The sequence below is a fragment of the Rhinopithecus bieti genome, unplaced genomic scaffold (genome assembly GCF_001698545.2).
Source record: "Rhinopithecus bieti isolate Rb0 unplaced genomic scaffold, ASM169854v2 scaffold_31527, whole genome shotgun sequence".
NCBI classification, from domain to species: Eukaryota; Metazoa; Chordata; class Mammalia; order Primates; family Cercopithecidae; genus Rhinopithecus; species Rhinopithecus bieti.
In genome coordinates, this window is record NW_016813959.1 from 455,627 (window position 1) to 478,379 (window position 22,753).

At 39.0% G+C, this 22,753-nt stretch overlaps 1 protein-coding gene across 1 annotated transcript in view; it reads right to left on the reverse strand.

Moving 5' to 3' along the window:
- Positions 1-22,753, reverse strand: part of POLR2B (RNA polymerase II subunit B) — a 49,490-nt gene that overhangs the window by 1,190 nt on the left and 25,547 nt on the right. Inside the window, 13 exon segments of the mRNA XM_017849212.1 lie at positions 4,457-4,617; positions 4,990-5,103; positions 5,897-6,004; positions 6,255-6,344; positions 6,422-6,672; positions 7,756-7,850; positions 8,985-9,081; positions 12,447-12,615; positions 12,933-13,131; positions 14,494-14,648; positions 18,742-18,853; positions 18,953-19,092; positions 19,337-19,480. Coding sequence (XP_017704701.1) covers positions 4,457-4,617; positions 4,990-5,103; positions 5,897-6,004; positions 6,255-6,344; positions 6,422-6,672; positions 7,756-7,850; positions 8,985-9,081; positions 12,447-12,615; positions 12,933-13,131; positions 14,494-14,648; positions 18,742-18,853; positions 18,953-19,092; positions 19,337-19,480 — 1,835 coding nt within the window.

Consider the following 22,753-nt stretch of genomic DNA (forward strand, 5'->3'; position numbering starts at 1 on the left):
AGCGGACTGGGTGGATCTCTTGAGCTCAGGAGCCTGGGCAACATGGCAAGACCTCATCTCTATTTTTTAACAAATAAAAATAAAAAAAGAAGGTCCCCAAATGGAGTAGATGCATTAGATTCTTAAGTATAGCATTTAATTTTCCTCATAAGATACAATAAAGCATAGAGTGGAGGTTCATCATGCTATCATTTAACTTTCTAGAATTCAACTCTAAACTAAAAAATGAATAATGAAAAAGACAATCTAAATAAGGCAGCTTGTCAATGGAATGACTGTCCCAGGCAATCAACCTTGAAATCATAAACACATGTTGGCTGAAGTAATGGAAAGAACAGGTAAATGATAATAGGTTTCCACAACATAAGAAGTGAAATGCATTATTCAGATGGCCAGGCAAATAGATGGTGATGGCTTCCTTAACATACTTAATATCCAAAATACACAAAATAAAACCAATGGGTTTATAATGATACTCCCCCAAAACAAAAAAAATCATTGGTCGACTTTGGACCACTGATCTGGATCATTAGAAAACCAACTCGCTATTTTGAAAACTGGTAAATAAAAGAAGAGAATCAAGCATTTATTCCTGCCCTTACTATAGGAACTACGTCACTAGGTAACCAAACAGTTGAGGAAACAAAGTTTTAGAAGTAGTCTGGCTAAAAAACTGAAGAAGAAATGAGAAAAAATAGAAAGGTATCAGTTTGAAATCTCTATTTAATTAAGGTCTTTAGGTAGTGATCATTAATAGTTGCTAAAAATCCTAAAAAGAAAGACAACCAGATACTGGAAGTATAGAATACCACCTATGAAGTATTACTGCCAAAAAACTCAAACCCTAAATCTCAAGCCTCAAGATCCAATTATTTACAAAACAAAACAAAATGAAAAAAGCAGGAATGCACAGCACTTGGGATGCAAGCAGCAAAATCCAGTCTCAAGCCCTGGACAAACAGTCCAGATTCTTCAACAAATAAATTGCAAGGGGAAAAAAAAGGTTGGAAGGCAACCAATAAATTCAAAAAAGGACTTATGAGTCACTATCAATCAATTGCAAAGCATGGACCTTATTTGTATACTGATTGAAACCAACAAACCTTTAAAACACTTATGCGATATTCAGGGAAATGTAAGCCTGGATATTTAATATTAAGGAGGTACTGTGGTTAGGTTTAACATCCTAATCTTCTAGAGCAGAGGTTCTCAGAGTATGGTTTATGGACCTCCTGAGAGTCAAAGTTATTTTTAATAGTAATACTAACAACATATATTTGCTTCTTTCACTGTGTTTACATTTGCACTGATGGTGGAAACATGAATGAAACTGCTGGCACCTTAGGAGAACTCAGGGTAGTAGAACCAAACATTACTAGCAGTCATATTCTCCATTCAAGTGAAGGAGAGAAAAACCAGTTTTACTGAAAAATGTCCTTAATGAAGCAGTGAAAATAAATAGTTTTATTAAACCTTGACCCTTGAGTACACATCTCTTTCATATCCTGTAACTTTTAAAAAATCAAAGTCCTCAAACAGGCACGATGGCTCACACCTATAATCCCAGCACTTTGGGAGGCCAAGGTGAGAGGCTGGATTGAGCCCAGGAGTTTGAGACCAGCCTGAGCAACATAGTAAGACCCAGTCTCTATATAAAAAATAAAGTAAAATAAAATGGAACATTTCATAAGCACTTCTACTGTATAGTGAAGACGACTGTCTTGAACAAAAGCACTTGCATGATTCTGAACTAGTCCCTTTTATCATGGAATATCTTTTTTACTCGAATAGCCAGCTGACACCAACTAGGTTAACTCATCAACATGTTAACACCCATTATGTTAATTCAGACTTAGAATTAAGTTGACGATATTGTAGATATTTGGCAGACAAACAAATAAACAAGAAGAGATGAAAGCAAACAAAAAAAGTAAGTCTTTTACTCTGGGGAAAATAATTTTAAGTATTTGCTGAAAATGATTAAAATTGTGAGCTTCAAGCAAAAATCAGAATTTTAGGAAACTTCTATGCACCACTATGGGCTTGATAGCTCACTGATACATTTAAAGGCTTTTCTAATGACATCAGTAGTCATATTAACAAATGCAATTTTTTTATTATAATGAAATATGTCAACATTTGAAAATCTGCATAACTCAGCAAACCAATTATTTTCCAAATGACCAATTAGGATGCTACAAAATATGCATGTGTAAAAGATACATTTGAAGTACAAGACAAACCAATGAACTTTAAACATAAAAAATATAGAAGGTTCATTCATATGGTTTCAGCTTCTACATCAAAACCAATCTTTGAGAAACTACAACTTATCGTTTTGGTGTAGCATCAAAAAAATATCCATAGACCAGGCGCCTTGGCTCATGCCTATAATCTCAGCACTTTGGGAGGCCAAGGCAGACAAGTGGATCACTTGAGCTCCAGAGTCTGAGACCAGCTGGGAGACATGGCAAAATCCTGTCTCTACTAAAAAATATAAAAAATTAGCTGGGCATAGTGGCGCATGCCTGTAGTTCCAGCTACTTGAGGCTGAGGTGGGAGGATCACCTGAGCCTGGAAAGTAGAGGCTGCAGTGAGCTGTGATTGTGCCACCACACTCCAGACTAGGGAACAGGGGTGAACCTTGTCTCAAAAAAAAAAAAAGCGGGGCGGGGGCAGGGGCTGGGCCCGGTGGCTCTTGCCTGTAATCCCAGCAATTTGGGAGGCCAAGGCAGGTGGATCAATTGAGGCCAAGAGTTTGAGACCAGCCTGGGCAACATGGTGAAACCCTGGCTCTACAAAAAATACAAAAATTAGCTGGGCTAATCCCAGCGCACACCTGTAATCCCAGCTACTCGGGAGGCTGAGGTACGAGAATCGCTTGAACCCAGGAGGTGAAGGTTGCCATGAGCCAAGATGGCACCACTGCACTCCAGCCTGGGCGAGAGTGAGACTGTCTCAGAAAAATAAAAAAATAAAAAAAAAAAATCAAAATATTCCTCTCTTTCCAACCACTTATCTGCATGAAATCAGAGTTTCCTCATATACTTAAATATAAAAACAAAAATACTACAATGGAATGAATGCAGAAGTAGATGTAAGAATCCAGCTGTTTCCGTCATTAGAGAGATTCACAAAAATGTAAACCAATGTTATTCTTGTTACTAAATTCATCTGGAAAATAGATATATTTTTCATTAAACATGGTTTTTTGTTTTGTTATCGAGACAGTCTCACTCTGTCGCCCAGGCTAGAGTGCAGTGGCGCGATCTTGGCTCACTGCAACCTCTACCTCCTGGGTTCAAGCAATTCTTCCCTCAGGCTCCTGAGTAGCTGGGATTACAGGTGTGAGCCCCACGCCCAGCCAAAACATGTTATTTATGTTAACATGTAATGAGCTTATTAGCATTTTTTAAATAATAAATTTAAAATCTCAGCTTTAACTTCTAGTATGATAAATATCAATAAATACAACTCACATAAAACAAAAGCATTGTGGGTTCCTGGGATCAAGAGATTTGAGAACCATTCTTTTAAAGATATACACTGAAACATTTATAGGAGAAATTATATGATGTCTGGACTTTGCTTAAAAATAATCAAGAGGGCTGGGCGCAGTGGTTCATGCCTGTAATTCCAATACTTTGGGAGGCTGAGGCCAGAGGATTGTGGCCATGAGTTCAAGTTCAGCCTGGGCAACATAGTGAGACCCCATCTCTACAAAATTTTTTTTGTTTTTTGTTTTGAGACGAAGTCTTACTCTGTTACCCAGGCTGGAGTGCAGTAGTATGATCTCGGCTCACGGCAACCTCCGCCTCCCAGGTTCAAGCGATTCTTAGGCCTCAGCCTCCCGAGTAGCTGGGATTACAGGTGTGTGCCCAACTAATTTTTTGTATTTTTAGTAGAGACGGTGTTTTGCCATGTTGACCAGGCTGGTCTTGGACTTCTGACCTCAGGTGATCTACCCGCCTTGGCCTCCCAAAGTGAGATTGTAGACATGAGTCTGAGATTGCAGACATGAGCCACTGTGCCTGGCCTCTACAAAAAAAATTTTTTTTAAAAAAAGGTGTAGTGGCATAGGCCTGTAGTAAAAAAAAGGTTGGAAGGCAACCAATAAATTCAAAAAAGGACCTAAGAGACAGTATCAATTTAGTTACTTGGGAGGCTAAGGTAGGAGGATTGCTTGTGCCCAGTTCAAGGCTGCAGAGAGCCATGGTCATGCCACTGCATGCCAGCCTGGGTGACGGAGTGAGACTCTGCCTTTAAAACATAATGATAATATCAAAGGTTAGAAGGATAGAGATGAATGCAACAAGACTGGCCATCAGTCGATAATTGTTGAAATGGGGATAACAGGCACACAGGCATTCATTATACCACTATCTCCATTTTGGTGTGCTGACATTTTTCATAATGTAAGGTTAATTAATAATAACGATGATGATACAGTTCTTACCGAGATCTACCCTCCATGGGCTGTCTATTGAGGATCTGAATAGGTCCCCTAGCACGAGAGTGAATCTTATCATCCACCATATGCTTCAATCGCTGGTAATAAGTGGGGCCAATAAATATTTGGGAGGTAATTTTTCGACCAGTGAACCCATTGTACAGGACCTGCAACAAACACAGATTTTGAAGTGTAGACCTAAAAATTAAACAACGTCAAAGAAGATATGTGCATATATTGTGTAACTCCATTTATATAAAAAAGCACAGAACTAATCTAAAATGTTAGCAATTAAGAGAGTAGTTAGCTTGGGGTGGGAGTGGAAAGGTAGCGACTGAAAAAGGTTCAGTCGCTGCCTTCACATTTTTAGATCTTGGTACTAGTCATGAAGCTGTGCTTACTTTGTGAAAATTCATCAAGCTGTACATCTCTATATGTGCACATATTACACTTCAATAAAAGGTTATATTGTTTCAGAATAAAACTACACACATACAAAAAACACAAATGACAAATTACTACTATAAGAGTAAATATACCTCATTTCCTCTGAGATGATAGCCATAATCAGACAAAAGATTAGAAATCTTCTGCACGTTAACAGCATCATTAAATGGAGTGGCATCACCAATTTCACCCTTGTTAGCCGATACCTTTTTTTTTTGAAAAAAAAAAAAAGTACTCTTTAAAATGTTGCTTCACTCTGTCTCCACCTAAAAGTCGTATCAATAAAAATGCATTCAAAAAAATTTTAAATACTTTTAAAATTTGAAAGTATTTAGTTTAAGTATTTTAAAATTAAAAGACTTTGAACTCGAAATCTATGTTATGGAAAGCTGTGACATATTAAGGTTCATTTTATAATCTTACACAAAATATTTAGAACAAATGAACTTGCTTACAAAAGAAAAACTCAATTATAAGTATTCCAACAGAAGTCAATCCATGGGATCAAGTACAAAAAGACTGAGATTCGTAAGTACTTCAGATGGCTCAAGGAAATGACATTTTAATGCCCTAAAACCAAGCCATCCACATGTTAGACTATTGCCACTTTACCTTAAAAGAATACTTAAAAATAGAAAACCTCCACCAAAAGATGCATGTAGAGCTGATAATAGAACTATAAAATTATTAAGTTCACATTGAACTCTCCATCAATAAATTAACTCTTCATCTATAGAAAAGAACCAGTCAAAAGGAAAACCACATACGTAAGTATTAGTTGAATGTAGTATATCTCCCAAAAATCCTGACTTGTGCATAACTGCAAATTGCCCCCAAAAAAAAAAAAATGGCAGAATCATAATCAATTTGAAAGCAGAAAAGTAAATCTCACACTAGCTTTTTACAAAATACTCTGGCTCAAATTTGAGAGCAATCACCTATCAGAGTTTTAGAAGAAGTATCAGCTTAGAATCTATATTTTTGAAGAACATCTCTTACCTTCCCTTGAAGGCATTCAATTAAGTGACCAATAGTCATACGAGAAGGGATGGCATGGGGATTGATGATGATATCAGGGGTGATACCTTCACAAGTGAAAGGCATATCCTATAAAGAAAAATTTTAAAAGGGACTTAAAGATACATATACTAAACTAGACCTGACACCCCCTCCCAAATGAATTTCTGTATGTCCCATATTCTGTTTCAACATGGTATGTTCATATACTTATTCAACAATAAAATCAAAAAGTTCAATCTGTATCATCTTCGAGCTCTTAAGTTAAAGCAAATTTTGATTAAAAAAAAAAGTTTAATAAAACTGTGGTCTGGGCGTGAGGGAGATCAAAGATACCTACCTCTTGTCTATACTGAATACCACAAGTACCCTTTTGACCATGTCGACTAGCAAATTTGTCTCCAATCTGTGGAATCCTAACAGAGCGTACCTAAATTCATACAAAAATAAGTTAAGTGGATCTGGTTTACTTTAGAAGACTAGCTACATGAACAAAGTTGTACTCACCCTTATTTTACAAAATTTATATCCTTCCTGGTTGAGAGTTACCATAACCTGATCCACAATGCCTGTCTCGCTAGTTCTCAGAAAAGTGCTACAGTCTCTCTTGGTATAGCGTCTATTAGTGCTCTCCAATTCATCTTCATTTTCAGGCAAGGTGACTGTTTTGCCTATAATAACATCATCTCCTGATACACGAACCCCTGGAGCTATCAAACCATCATCATCCAGTTTGTCATAAATGGCATGCCTCATGCCTGTGAGGAAATAGACATGGAATGTCACATAATCCCCAACAAAGATTAAAAACCACATACATGAATCAGTTCCAAGTCAGAGAGAAGGCCACAGGAATTTCTATACCATGAATCATACCCTTATTCCAAATATTACAAACTATTCTGAATTCTGTAATACCCAGTCCACACAGGAAAAAAAGAAAAAAAAAAAAAGTCTATGAAGAAAAAGAACATTGGAATCAGCATTGGGAAAGCAGATTCTTCCATGACAGACATTTATCAAGTGACTCTGGATATGTTTTTTGCCATCTTCTGATTTCTATATTATAAGAGAAAGAATATCTCTGCCATCAGTGGGTACAGGAGAAAAAATTTTTTAACTAAAAAGAGAATATCTATGGATTCTCTCTGCACACATCCTCCCACAGAAATTGTGGATTTCATCTTAACTCAATCTTAACTCCACTGGACATCAATTCACTACTACACAGAACCACCCAATGGAAGGTGAGTAACAGGAAGATGGCAAAGGAAACAAAATACATTTTACTTCATGCAATGCTATTCAGAGTCAAAACTGTAGCAGAAATGTTGCATTTTCCTGGAACATCCCATCCATCCCACTGCATAAGCAGTTTTTAAGTGTCTGTCAAAATAAATAACTAGAAAGTAAGTTTGAGTTTTCTACAAGAAACAACAAATGCTAGGTATCCTCTTTTCACTGGTTATTTTTTAAATGTTTACAAATAATGTGGCTGAACAAATATGATCACACCATAATTTCGAAAGGAAGGGGGACAGGCGTGAAGTGTGTCCCCAGAAATTACATGACCTCTCTGATTTCCTAAACTGCCTCCTCAATGCAGGACCTACCAGGAAGGAAGGTCTGTAGCAAGCTCACTCCTAGGTGCAAAGACTTTTATCAAACACACATATTTTCTTAGATGTGAACTCTAAGAATAACATGAAAACTTTCATTGCACAAAAAAAAGGGGAGGGGGATGGGGGCAGGCGCAGGCTGACACAACCCATCAAAATCACTTAGGAAAACCACAGTAAGTTAACTTTGGATTCCATCATTTAAATGTTAGCGTCACTTACCCTGGCATGTTTCACGTGTAGGCTTCTCAAAAACTTCTTCTTGATCAAATCCTTTTTTAGACTCCTGTTCTTTGTATGAGCGATAGAAAACAGACCTAAAAACACATGGTTCTAAAGGTGAAGTCTATTTTTTAACAAAAGGGCTGAGACTATACCAACAATTTCTCATTTACTTGAAATTTGGGAGACAATTTAAACTATGAATCTGGGACAAGAGTAACTGCATTAAGGGTTGGAGTTAAACTCTAAATGTTATCACAAGTTATACATATGTAGCATCTGACCCATAACCTTAACCACCTAGAATTATATGTCAAAATGGAAAAGACCCAGGGTCAATGAGTCCAACCTCCTACACAATTTAAGAATCCATTACATAATAACCCTGAAAGATGGTCACCTAGGTTCTACTCAAACACAGTGAGAAGTTTTTACAATGGCCGAGCATGGCGGCTCACGCCTGTAATCCTAGCACTTTGGGAGGCCAAGGTGGGTGGATCATCTGAAGTCAGGAGTTTGAGACCAGCCTGGCCAACATGGTCTCTGCTAAAAATACCAAAAAAAAAAAAAAACAGCTGGGTGTGGTGGTGCAAGCCTGTAATCCCAGGTACCTGGGAAAATGAGGCAGGAGAATCTCTTGAAACCTGGGAGGTGGAGATTGCAGTAAGCCAAGATTGCACCACTGCATTCCAGCCTTGGCAACAGCGAGTTCTGCCTCAAAAAAAAAGAAGTTTTTACATTAAGCCATAATATGTATCCTCTGAGTTCTAGTGCTGTCCTTTGAAACTACACAGAAAAAGGAAAATCCATTCCCCTCTACTAAATTCCCAGTTTTTAAAACAATCTTTATATGCCTTGAATTTGAGGTCTGTTTGTCAATAGGACAATCAAGCTGAAGCATAATGGAAAAAAAGAGTGAAAAGAAAACACACCATAATTTTAACAGTAGTTATCTATGGATTCTAAGTTATTTTTATTTCTTCTTTAGACATTTCTATATTATCTAAATGCAAATGTATATTTCCTTACCAAAAGAAAGGCTCAAAATACTAGCATTTGAAATTCCTGAGAGATATACGAAGTAGTATCTTCAGTTGTTTGTGACCATCAGCCAGGCCTTCTGCTTTCTGGAGTAGTGCATAGTTAAACTGTATTTTAAGAACTTTTTCTGAATAAAATATTAGTGTTTCCACTGTATCTGTGTTTTGACAAATTTACAAAATACAAACCTGAAGAAGCCACGGTCTACAGCTGAACGATTCATGATAACAGAGTCTTCCTGATTATATCCAGTGTATGATGCAATGGCCACAATTGAGTTGATGCCTGCAGTGAATTTAAAAGCACACATTTAGAAAAAAAAAAAAGCATACATTAAAACATCACCTGGAAAACAGGAAAACTGCCCTTTCTTTAAATCAACTTTAATTAAATCATATTTGCCATAAATGCTTGGGTGTTTGTTGTCATGGTAACTGCCAAAGTCTATTCCTCCTAGAATAGCAATCTGTGAGGCAACTACTCTGATGGCTAAATATCTCATATAAGCAAATCCTAAGACTAGTCACTCCCAATGTATCCATTCTCATAGTAAGTGATTATACATGTGAGTCACCTCCTACTTAGAAAGTGCCTCCCCAAACCAAGTTACATGATCCTCACAGCAACTCTGTGCCATAAACAAAATAAGCATTATTATTCTCATGAATCAGAAGAGTGAATTAATAATCTACCCATGATCTCAAAATTAATAAGCAATAGGCTCAAGCCCCAGCTCCTTGTCTCCCGATTTCTGGTTTTAGGTTTGAAACTGGTACTACCCTATTTCCCTCTCCTTGTACCACCAAAAAATTATCATATCGTTCCCACCACAATGAAATTCTTAGTTGCTGCTGCCAAAACACTGTTTGAAGAGCCCATAAAATAACTGGATATTCAACTCTTGCCTGTAATCCCAGCACTTTGGGAGGCCGAGGCAGGTGGATCACAAGGTCAAGAGATCAAGACCATCCTGGCCAACATGGTGAAACCACATCTCAACTAAAAATACAAAAATTAGCTGGGCGTGGTGGCATGTGCCTGTAGTCCCAGCTACTCGGGAGGCTCAGACAGAAGAATCCCTTAAACCCGGGAGGTGGAGGATGCAGTGAGCTGAGATCACACCACTATACTCCAGCCTGGTAGCAGAGCGAGAATCTGTCTCAAACATAACATAACATAACATAACATAACATAACATAACATAACATAACATAACATAACTTGATAACCTGGATATCATCATGAGGAAACAATAGTCAAACCTAAATTGAGACACAATGCAAAATAACTTTCCTGAACTCTTCACAAATGTCAAGGTCATGAAAGACAAGGAAAGACTAAGAAACTGTTCTAGATTAAGGAAACTAAAGAAACATGTAATTAAATGCAATGCACAATGCTAGATTAGCTCCTAGACCCACTAAAGACATCGTTAGGTTTGAATACAATAAAAATTGCTTTCCTTAAAAAAAAAAAAAATCATTAGGACAACTGGCAAAATTTGAATTGAGGACTGCTGACTATATGGATAGCAATGTTATCCTGATTTGATGGCTACACTACAGAGAATGTCCTTGTTCTTAGGAAACACATACTGAAGAAGGAAACACATGCTTCACGCCTGCAACTTACTCTCATGTGGTTCAGGAGAAGAAATAAAAAGGGAGAGAATAATAGAGCAAATGTGGTAAAATGTTAAAAGTTTTTTTAAAGATGGTATGATGGATTGGCTGTAGTGGCTTACATCTGTAATCCTGGCACTTTGGGATGCTGAGGTGGGAAAATCACTTGAGCCCAGAAGTTTGAGACCAGCCTGGGCAACAAAGCAGACCCTATCTCTACAAAAAAAAAGAACTTCAAAATAAAGATGCCATGATGAAGTCAGGAATAACAGAATTGCAGTCCTGCCAGCCATGACTCTCCACTTACGCCAGTACCAAAGGAACCTTTGCTTTCCAACCTAGTCCTTCAGTATATGTATTTTCTTCTCTAGCCATAAAGAAACTGTATTATCTAAATGTTGGAGAAAACACAGCACTGCAAGCACAGCCCAAAGATACGTGCATACTGTGTAGACAACCTAACAGATTTTGCTTTTCTAGACAAGAGGAACCCCTGGTGGAGGATTTTGAAAGTAATTTCAACCTATGAGAATTTGCTATCAAAATGTTAGAGCCCCATTACAGTACAATAAAGATGAACTTTACTAACAAATAACAAATGTTACTCACATTCAAAGCCAAAAGTCTGTTAATGCAAAAGATAACAGTGCCAAAGAACTCTACCATCTCCTTTAATAGTCAACACTCATACCCTTCAGATTTCTCTTCGCCATTTTACCTACCATTCAGTCTCCCTGAGATTCCCCTCCTTACCAGCTACTTCTCAAATCTTCTCTCCTGATTTCTCTTCCTAGTGTCTAAAATTGTCTGCCTCTGGCCTTTTTCTCATTCTAAATTCTCCTTAGGCAATTTCATAGTAATCTATAATTATCATTAATAAATAAAAAATTTTACATCTCTAGACCTGACTTTCTTTCAAATCATGTTTGCAACTCACTGTTGTTGGAAGTTCACGTCTTAGTGTTCTGACACTAAGACACTAAATCAAAATCAACATATCCAAAACAGAATTACTGTCTTACCTCTAAAACCTCTTTCCCCTTCTAACATGTTCCCAATCTTATTTTCCCCCAACCTATTCATAGCACCTCTCTTTAATCACTCAAGCCAGAAACACCAACAGTATTTCCAATTCCTCTCTTCATTGTTCTACATTCAGCCATTCATCAAGCCCTATCAAGTGTACAGGCGCCCGCCACCTCGCCCGGCTAGCTTTTTGTATTTTTTAGTAGAGACGGGGTTTCACCGTGTTAGCCAGGATGGTCTCGATCTCCTGACCTCGTGATCCGCCCGTCTCGGCCTCCCAAAGTGCTGGGATTACAGGCTTGAGCCACCGCGCCCGGCCTCAAGTGTATTTCAAAAGTTATCTTACCCATCATTCTTTTTCATTTCTTTAGGACCTTGCCATTTCACATTTAGACTACTGCAAAAACCCCTAAATTATCACCCTGCTAATACAGAACCTCACTGTAATCTACTCTTTATGCTGCTGTCAGAATGGTATTCCTAAAACAAATTTCTAATTGTATTACTTCCCTGATCCAAAAGGTTGGATGTGTCTCCATTTTCAAAATAAAATTCAACCTGTTCAGGCTCTCTCCACACTGAAACCAAGCTTTCACTCCCATATATTTACACTTCACCCACACTAAGCTGACATGACTCCTAACTGTACCCATTTTTCATGACTTCATCCATCTGTGCCCTTGCTTAAACCACCTCTCAAATGCAAACACCCCTTCATCAATTTTGCTCCAATCTAAAATGCCACCTTCTCCATGAAATTGAATCTAGACTTCCAACAGGAATTAATCGCTTCCATCAGTCTGTGCTTCCAAAGGACTTTGTACCTCCACCATAAGACTTTCCACATAACTACCTTTTTATTATGTTCACATTTCCCACCATATTATAAATTCCGTGAGAACAGACACTATGTCATATTTATTTTTTAATCCTCCCAAGCACCCAGAAAAGTGCCTTAAACATGGCAGGATCTTAACTAACGTAGAGCAAAACTGACCATACCTGCTGGCAGCTCTCTAAATCGTAGATATTCCATTGACCGTGTAGTCACAAGTGGCTTTTGAGGATAGTAGAGAACATGGGCCAATGTATCCATGCGAACATGGAAGTTGGTGATGTAAACTCCCATAGCCTGCTTACCCATAGCAGACTGGTAGGTGTTTCTAGGGGACTAAACGTAAAAATGAAAAGCAGAATCAACAAAAAGTTACTATTGCTAATAGAAAAGACTCTGACAATAAATCAGAAGAAATATGATTGGTAAAATTCCTGATTTTTTCCAAAAACAATAAGTAATAACCATTGGAAATAATCAATTACGGCTCTTAACCATGAAACACAACAGCAAGTATATCAAATGCTGATTCTGTAGGAGTTCAGAGCCTTTCATTTAAAGGCTTTTTCCCTCCAGATAAGATTACAGAGTTACTTCCAATTTTTATTACTTCTCCCAATTCCTCACACCAGAAGACGAAAAGTGATACCAACCTGGTTATGATCAGGAAAGGGAATAATAGATGCACAGACACCAAGGATCATTGAGGGATGAATCTCACAGTGGGTATATGTGGAACAATAAGCTACTTCTTTCTCCTGTAAATCATCTGGAGTCATTGCAAGCATCACTGTTTCTTCTTCCAGTGTATCAATATATTCCACTACCCCACTGGCCACAAGATCCTGCCAACTAAAAAAGAATTCACTCAATTTTCTATTTCCTGAAATATTTTAACTAACTATTCCTCCTACTTAAAAGTATTCCTATATTTATATTTAAATATAGTTTATTATATATTAAATAAACATATAATATATATTTTATATATATAGTTTAATATTATATATAACTGGACAAACATAGTTACATGATTGTTGACAGTGAAAAGGTAAGCTGCTGGAGAATAAGGCCTGGTAGAATACACACCTAACTGTTACCAGCATTTACTTGTGAAGAAGAGTATAAATTGGAGGTCAATTTTTTAAATTTATTACACATATTATTTGAATGATTTTTACATTAGTAAACATAACTATACATTCATATTGCTAAAATATTTAAAAATCTTTTCACTAAATTTCTTATATTATTCATATTACATATTATATGTAATATATTACATTTAGATTATATAGGTTATTTCTCCTTATTACTATTAGATTTTAACATATCACAAAAATTTTTTTTTGAGACAGAGTCTTGCTCTGTTGCCCAGGCTGGTACAATCAAAGCTCACTACTCCTGGACTCAAGTGATCCTCCTGCCTCAGGTCTCCTGAGTAGCTGGACTGCAGGTGCATTCCACCACACTTGACTAATTTTTTTTATTTTTTTGGAGAGATGGGAGTCTCCCTATATTGCCCAGACTGGTCTTGAACTCCTGATCTCAAGCAATCCTCCCACCTTGACCTCCCAAAGTGCTGAGATTACAGGCATGAGCCACTACACCTGGGCAATCAAAAGACTTTTAAGCTTAAACAAAATCCTATTAATTATCTTGCTTCATAATAAAAGTTAAGAAAAACAAATGTGACTCCTAACGGTACAGAGTTTTTTGGGGGCAATGAAAGTATTCTAAAACTAGATGATGGGTGCACAACCTTGCAAACATACTAAAAACCACTATTGTATACTTTTTAAAAATCATTAACTTGCCAGATGCGGTGGCTCATGCCTGTAATCCCAGCACTCTGGGAGGCTGAGGCAGGCAGATCACTTGAGACCAGGAGTTCAAGACCAGCCCAGCCAACATGACAAAACCCTGTCTCTACTAAAAATACAAAAATTAGCTGGGTGTGGTGGCACATGTCTGTAATCCCAGCTACTAGGGTGGTTGAGGCAGGAGAATTGCTTGAATCCAGGAGGCAGAGGTTACAGTCAGCCAAGATCGCGTCACTGCACTCCAGCATGGGTGACAGAGTTGAGGTTGTGTCAACAACAACAAAAAAAAAATTAAAATTAAATAAAATTAAATTAAAAAATGGTTAATTTTATGGTACGTAAATTCTATCTCAATTTTTAATACACACATTTTTCTCACTGCATGTTTTACCTGTAGTTGTTATATTCTCTCTCTTTCAATTGGTCAATATGCCTCTTCTTCAGAAGTAGCTTTTGTTTTTCCACAATCAGAAGTGGTCTACAAATACGGCCTGCATCTGTATAGATCCGAATCTCCCTCTCTCGAATATCTCTGATCATAGAAACCTATATATAGGAAGAAAAAAGAGTTTCATGGATTTTTATTTTCTCTTTATTACTAGGCTTAGTTAAAAATACAATATAAATCCTACTAAATTTCTGGAGCAACCAATTTATCAAGTAAAATGTGCAAATCTTAGTTTACCATTGTTTAACATATTATAAACTTAGGTATCATTTAAAATTTTATGAATGAAAAAATCTAACCTTGGCAATTATAAAGCTGAACAATTATATCTGGTAATAATGTCACGCAAGTTAACGTAGGAAATATTTTTTCAATACCACAAACACTAGTACATGACAATTTCTTATTTTGGCTCTTTGCTGATGACATATATCTCACCCTATAACCTTTCAAAAACCAGCCCTATGTCACTATGCTTTGACCATACTTTCCCAGTCATTAGCCTGACTTTTCACACACACCTATCAGACGTAAGCCTGACTACCCACACCCACCATCAGACAAATGGCTTACAGTCTAGCTATTTAGCACAGTGGATAGCCACATGTGACTACTGAGCACTTGAAATGTGGCCATTCTGAACTGAGATGTGCTGTTAAGTATAAACCACATAATGGATTTGAAAGACAGCACCAAAACAGAAAAAAAAAGAATGTAAAATGGTTTATTAATAATTTTTATATTAATAGAATGCTGATGTAATACTTTGGGATGTATCAAGTCAAATAAAATATGCTATTAAAGACCAGGCGCAATGGCTCATGCCTATAATCCCAACACTTTGGGAGGCCAATGTGGGCAGATCACCTGAGGTCAGGAGTTTGAGACCAGCCTGGCAAACTTGGTGAAATCCTGTCTCTACTAAAAATACAAAAATTATCTGGGTGTGGTGGCACGCGCCTGTAATCCCAGCTCCTCAGGAGGCTGAGGTAGAAGAACCACTTGAACCCGGGAGGCAGAGGTTGCAGTGAGCCGATATCATGCTACTGCACTCCAACCTGAGCAACAGAGGAAGACCCTGTCTCAAAAAACAAAACAAAACAACAAAACATCAAGTTTTTCTCCAAAATGAAAGAGTCAAAAGACAAGAAAGAGAAAAATGTTCCAAGTTCCTAGTCTACTGCCTGTCCTTAGAAAGTAATTTAAGGAGAAAACACTGTGAGCAAAAATATCATGAGTAGTATTCTAAAGTCTAAGAAAGATTCTGCTTTCAAATGCACTGCCTTAAGTTCTTAGAAAACTAACGTTCCTGACAGAATACAGCTCTATGGTCTTTTTTTTTAAAATATAAACAGGGTCTTGATACGTTGCCCCAGGCTGGTTGGTCCTAAATTCCTAGCTTTAAGCAATCCTCCGACCTCAGCCAGCCAAAGTTACGGGATTACAGGCATGAGCCACCACACCTGACCCCTCTACCTCACCCACCAGGTGTTTTTGTAAACACAGTTTCATTAGTTTATGTATTACCTACGGCTGGTTCTCACTACAACAGCAGAGCTAAATACATAACACATACTGTATGATGAACAAAACCTGGGTGTGGTGGCACACACCTTGTGGTCTCAGCCACTTAGGAGACTGAGGTGGGAGGATTGCTGGGGCCCAGAAGGTAGAGGCTGCAATGAACCATGATTGTGCTACTGCATTCCAGCCTGGGCGACAGAGGGAGATCCTCTCAAAAAAAAAAAAAATACAGCCAACCTACTGCATAGCTCCCAACACTTTGGGAAGCCAAGGCAGGAAGGACTGCATGAGTCCAGGAATTCAAGACCAGCCGGGCAACATAGTGAGACCCCACCTCTACTAAAAAATACAGAGATAGAGAGAGAGAGAAAGAGACATTTTTTTGAGCTTTCTCTTAGCCTTGCCTGCCCTCAAGTGAATCACTCTCTTCCTGCCTTCAAGCTGTAATAAGCCTGGGTCAAAATCTAGGGCCAGGCTGGGCTCAGTGGCTCACATCTGTTATCCCAGCACTTTGGGAGGCAGGCAGATGGCTTGAGCCCAGGAGTTCAAGACCAGCCTGGCCAACTATGGCAAAACCCCATCTCTACCAAAAATACAAAAATTGGCTGGGCATGGTGGCTCACGTCTGTAATCCAAGCACTTTGGGAGGCTGAGGCAGGCGGATCACCTGAGGTCAGGAGTTCAAGACCAGGCTGGCCAACATGGAGAAACCCAGCCTCTACTAAAAATACAAAATTAGCCAGGCATGGTGGCAGGCACCTGTAATCCTAGCTACTCAGGAGGCTGAGGCAGGAATTGCCTGAACCTGGGAGGCAGAGGCTGCAGTGAGCTGAGATCATGCCAGTGCACTCCAGCCTGAGCGAGAGAGCGAGACTCTCTCTCAAAAAAATAAAAATAGAAATACAAAAATTAGCCGGGCATGGTGGTACACGTCTGTAATCCCAGCTATTCAGGAGGCTGAGGCATAAGAATTTCTTGAACCTGGGAGACAGAGGTTGCAGTGAGCTAAGATCACAACACTGCACTCCAGCCTGGGCAACAGAGCCAGACTCTGTCCCCGCCCCCGCTCCCCGCCCCAAAAAAAACACTCAGGGCCTGCTGCTGGAAAAGGCCCAGAACAACCAAATTCTCTTCTCTGCTTTGTTAGGTACAAAGACCAGTTACTGGCTAAGTGTGTTCAGTTTCTCTCCAAAACCACTTTCACCCAAAGTATATAGATTTGGGAAAATTAAAAGCCTGAGCTACATTCCTCAAACAGTATACTAAAACCCTTATTTGGGAGAGTAGTAAAGTTCACAATATATTGTAATGATTTTTTTTTAATTATCATTTTATTTTTATTTTTGGAGACAAGAGTCTTGCTCTGTCGCCCCGGCTGGAGTACAATGGCGCAATCTCTGCTCATTGCAGCATCTGCCTCCCAGGTTCAAGCAATTCTCATGCCTCAGCTTCCTGAGTAGCTGGGACTACAGGCGCATGCCACCATGCCTGGTTGATTTTTTTATTTTTAGCAGAGACAGGGTTTTGCCATGTTGGCCAGGTTGGTCTTGAACTCCTGACCTCAAGTAATCCGCCTGCCTCGGCCTCCCAAAGTGCTGGGATTACAGGCATGAGCCACTAGGCCCGGCCTTATTATAATGATTTTTTAAAAACCCATCCTAATGCCAAAGCACTTCAATATCCTCCAAAATCCTCCAAAATATAAAAGAATCTATTAGCGGTATATCACATTTTATTAATGAATCTCTGAATTCAAAGGATAAATCCCAGATGGTTATTCCCTTTTTAAAAGTATTCTCAGCTTTATAAAAGATCCCCAAAAGAATTTTACTTTAAAATATAATTTCAGTTCTAAAATATAATTTAATAATTTAAAATGTGTCAACATTTTTGGAAGCATGTATCCAAAGATTAAGACAAGCAATAACGTTTTTTTTTTTGAGACAGAGTCTCGCTCTGTGGCCAGGCTGGAGTGCAGTGGCGTGACTTTGGCTCACTGCAACCTCCGCCTCCTGGGTTCAAGCAATTCTCCTGCTTCAGCTTCCTGAGTAGCTGGGACTACAGGCGCTGTAGAATGACCACGCCCAGCGAATTTTTGTATTTTCAGTAGAGACGGGGTTTCACCATGTTGGCCAGGATGGTCTCAATCTCTTGACCTTGTGATCCGCCCTCCTCAGCCTCCCAAAGTGCTGGGATTACAGGCGTAAGCCACCATGCCCAGGCTTTTTTTTATTTTTTGAGACAGAGTCCCACTCTGTCACCCAGGCTGGAGTGCAGTGGCGCGATCTCACCTCACTGCAACCCCCACCTCCTGGGTTCAAGTGATTCTCCTGTCTCAGCCTCCCAAGTAGCTACGATTACAGGCCTGTGCCACCATGCCTGGCTAATTGTTGTATTTTTAGTAGAGATGTGGTTTCACCATGTTGGCCAGGCTGTGCGTGAACTCCTGACCTCAGGTGATCTACCTGCCTCGGCCTCCCAAAGTGCTGGGATTACAGGCATGAGCCACTGTGCCCGGCCTAGCAATAACTTATAATTAAATTTACACTTTACAGTTCAAGGAAATAAAGTTCAAAGAAAAGATGCTAATGCAAAGATAACTTTCACTAGTCATATGCCTTGTTTAAAAATCTCACAGACCACACCCTTTTAACTAAAGATTCTTACTTCAGACACAATGATGTCCATCTGACGTCGCAATTTCCTTAGGGTGTTCATAAGTTGTTCAGGATCTTTATGTATTCCAACCCAGCAGCCATTAACAAAAATCTTGGTTGCACTACAAAAGAAAAGAAAAAGCATTTTACACTTAACAATTCTACACTAAGCAACAACTAAAGATTAACTAGTTTAAAAAGGTAATTCCATCTATACACACTCAGCAATAGCTGCAGGAGAAATTTCTTCTAAGTTTTCCATACTCCATTCTTCTAAAAATTCCAGAATTGGAGATGGTTGAGATCCAACTGAAATATAAGCCATCAAGGCTAAATTCTTCACAAGTCCTACAGCATGGCCCTAAAAAATAAACCAAGTATTAGTCATTCTGATTTTACATGCCTATCAGACTTCTTTTCCATAAACATTTTTCCTTCAATGTGATTTCAAGATTTATTCTTACTTTCTAAGAATACAATTATTAAAAAAATCTTACTTCTAAACCACTCTGCATAATTTTTTAAACATCTACTTCTAAAAGCAATTATGCCCTACATAATTACTCACTGACTTTTTGTCCTGAATATAAATTCTAATGTATTACCTCTGGGGTCTCGGCAGGACACACCATCCCCCACAACGTATTATGCAACTGTCTTGGTTTTGCTAGCTTGCCATCTCTACCAATAGGAGAATTTAAACGACGCAGGTGAGAAAGAGTAGACGCAAAAGTCAGGCGGTTTAATACCTAGAAAAAAATAGCCAATCTTTAAAGTCTGGACATTTCTGTGATTCATACTATTACACTGAGGCAAAGTCAAGTTTTACACATAATCTACTGAGTATCAAACTGTTCCCCATTTCTCTATTCTTTCCCTGAATAATGTTGTTTGACACCTTAACTTACCTGCCACTTGCAGCAGGGATGGCAAATACATTCTAACATACCACATAAACATTCTGTGCATGGTCTCCAAACAAACACTAGGACATTAGTTTCATGAAGGCAGGGAATTTTTTAAAATTGTTTTATTCTCTGTTGTATCCCAGCACCTAAAACAGTACTTGGCATTCATTAGATATTCAATAAGTGTTAAGTTAAATTCTACTAACTCACACTCCTTTGATCATAGCAGACATCACTAATTCATCTCATTACTTTTTCCAGACTGAGGCCTCTGAATCTAATAGAAAAATGTAAACATCCGTTACCAATACTTATAGGATACTAACCAAGATGTTATTTATAAATAAGATAATATTTAGGGCAACATAAAGCAGACAACTCAAGCTCTATATTATTAATTATTTATAAATCTCCATCTCTCCCTAGTCCTTAAACAACTCAAACCTCCTTCCTCTTTCCTAAGTCTTCTGTCATAGATAAGCAGCATCACCTTTCTCTCAATCTGGAAATCTCAAAATCATTTTTGTCTACAAGTTCCTCCTTCCACACATCTATAAATATACCCTGTCAATTCTATTTTCAAATTTTCTAAAAAACCTAGCCCCTCCCTTCCCAATGTCACAGTAATAGACCAGCCCATTTCCCCTCATCTATACCACATCCATCAGCTCTGCCTGGTTCCCTCCAATCCCTGCCTGGTTCCCTCCAACCTACCTTCCTCACTTGCCAGAATTATTAAACACTTACCTACTTAAAAATTAAACAGATAGCCACTGGCTACTGAAGAGCACAACACTAAAGTCCTCCTCAGTGAAGCCCCAAAAACGACCTTCCCCTTAGTCTCCTTACACTCCTGTACTCAACTGACATCACCAAACACCCTCACCTCCATGCCTTTGACCATGCTATTACCACAGAATGAAATGCACTTCTCCACTCTGCTCTGCCTGATGAAATGATACCATCTCTACAAAGCCATCTGACCCACCTCCAGGAAGAACTATTCTCTTCTCTGTACTCACTGGAGTTTTCAACCATTCAACGAAATCAATCACAAAGTCTTATGAAACTTACTTCCTAAATATTTCTAAAATTTACTCTCCATCTCTATAAAACTGCTCTAGTCCAGTCCCTCATTATTTCTCACCCCAGGCTATTGCAACAATCTTCCTGCCACCAACCTTGCCCTTCTCAAGTCTTTTCTCCACACTGCCAATTACTGTGAATCTATCCGAAAGAACAAAAATGACCATGTCACTCCTCTTCATGAGCTGGTTCCCATCCTAAGCCTCCACTTTGATTTGAAAACCCAGAACTGCTCTAGCTCCCACGACAGACACACGTTCCTTCCTCCCTCCATCTCTTAACTCAGAATATTAAGAAGTTCTCTAAGATCGAATCACTTGAACCCGGGATGCAGAGGTTGTAGTGAGCCGAGATCGGGCCACTGCCCTCCAGCCTGGGCGACACAGCAAGACTTGGTTCTACCTACCTGGCAACTTGGGGCGTTTTCCAATTACTCTTCAAGATTCAGTTCAGGTGTTACCTCCCAAACAAGGACTTCTTTTCACCTTCTCAGGCTGTGCTAAGTACCTTTCTCCAGCATTCCCACAGAGCAGTAGTGCACATCTCTTATCAAAATAGTTACCATGCCAGTTGTAATTATCTGTTTACATCTATCTACAAGCATAGGCTGTGAACTACTGAAGATCAGGATCACTGCATCTCCAGCATGTGGCAGAGTGCCTGGCACATCACAGGTCCCCAATAACAATTCCTTGAACTGGGCTGGGCGCAGTGGCTCACGCCTGTAATCCCAACACTTTAGGAGGCCGAGGTGGGTGGATCACGAGGTCAGGAGATCGACACCATCCTGGCTAACATGGTGAAACCCCGTCTCTACTAAAAATACAAAAAATTAGCCAGGCGTGGTGGCACGCACCTGTAGTCCCAGCTACTCGGGAGGCTGAGGCAGAAGAATGGCATAAACCCGGGAGGTAGAGCTTGCAGTAAGCGGAGATCGCCACTGCACTCCAGCCTGGGTGAGAGAGCAAGACTCTGTCTCAAAAAAAAAAAAAATTCCTTGCACTGAATTTGCAATGTGGCATTTGTCATAACACAGCACAGGGCATAGTGAGCTACACATGAATGAATCTGTTTCCTCTGCTAGATGCTGATGAGCTCCCTGAGGCTGAGATAGCATCTCATTCACGTATGTGAACTCAGTATCACAAATATCAAATATACCCAATAAATCCTTACTGAATTAAAAGGAATTTAAATATTAACTTTGCTATCAGCAGCCCCTCAAAATTTCTTAGAGCATCCAGATTTCTAGGAAAAAGGAGCTTGAAACTGGTGTCCGAATGCCAAATCAATCAGGTGATACTGGTATAGGCTAGTTTAAACAAGGAAAAGAAGGGGAGATACCCCTAAAAATGGCATAAAGTACATTACAGGTTTTCAATCATCTATGAAAAGCAAATACAAAAAATTAAAATGCCTAGTGAGACACTCTTTGAAAAGCTTTTCTCCATTACTCCATCTGAGAATAGCTACTGTAGTCACTATACATGCAACAGACCAACATATAGAAACCAGGGTCAGAAGTACTGTATTTTCCAACAAAGGAGGGCGATGACCATTTATTCTCTGGGTTAGCTTCTAATATGGAGCTTTTGAGACATAAAAATTTCACTAACATGGACGGTCTCACCCACTAAGTAGCTACTCTAATTTCTTAATTATTTTGAGTTCCTAAACTGCAGACCAAAAATCTTAGTAATGCTAATAGTTAATTTAAGAAAATTTCATGTTCATAATTCAAAAGTCTCCTTAAGTTTTTTGTTGTCTCACTCTTTTTGCCCAGGCTGGAGTGCAGTGGCACGATCTCGGCTCACTGCAAACTCCGCCTCCTGGGTACAAGTGATTCTCCTGTCTCAGCCTCTCAAGTAGAGTAGTTGGGATTACAGTCACCCACCACGACACCCAGCTAATTTTTGTATTTTTAGTAGAGACAGGGTCTCGCCATGTTGGCCAGGTTGGTCTCAAACTCCTGACCTCAGGTGATCCAGGCCACCTCGGCCTCCCAAAGTGCTGGAATTACAGGCGTGG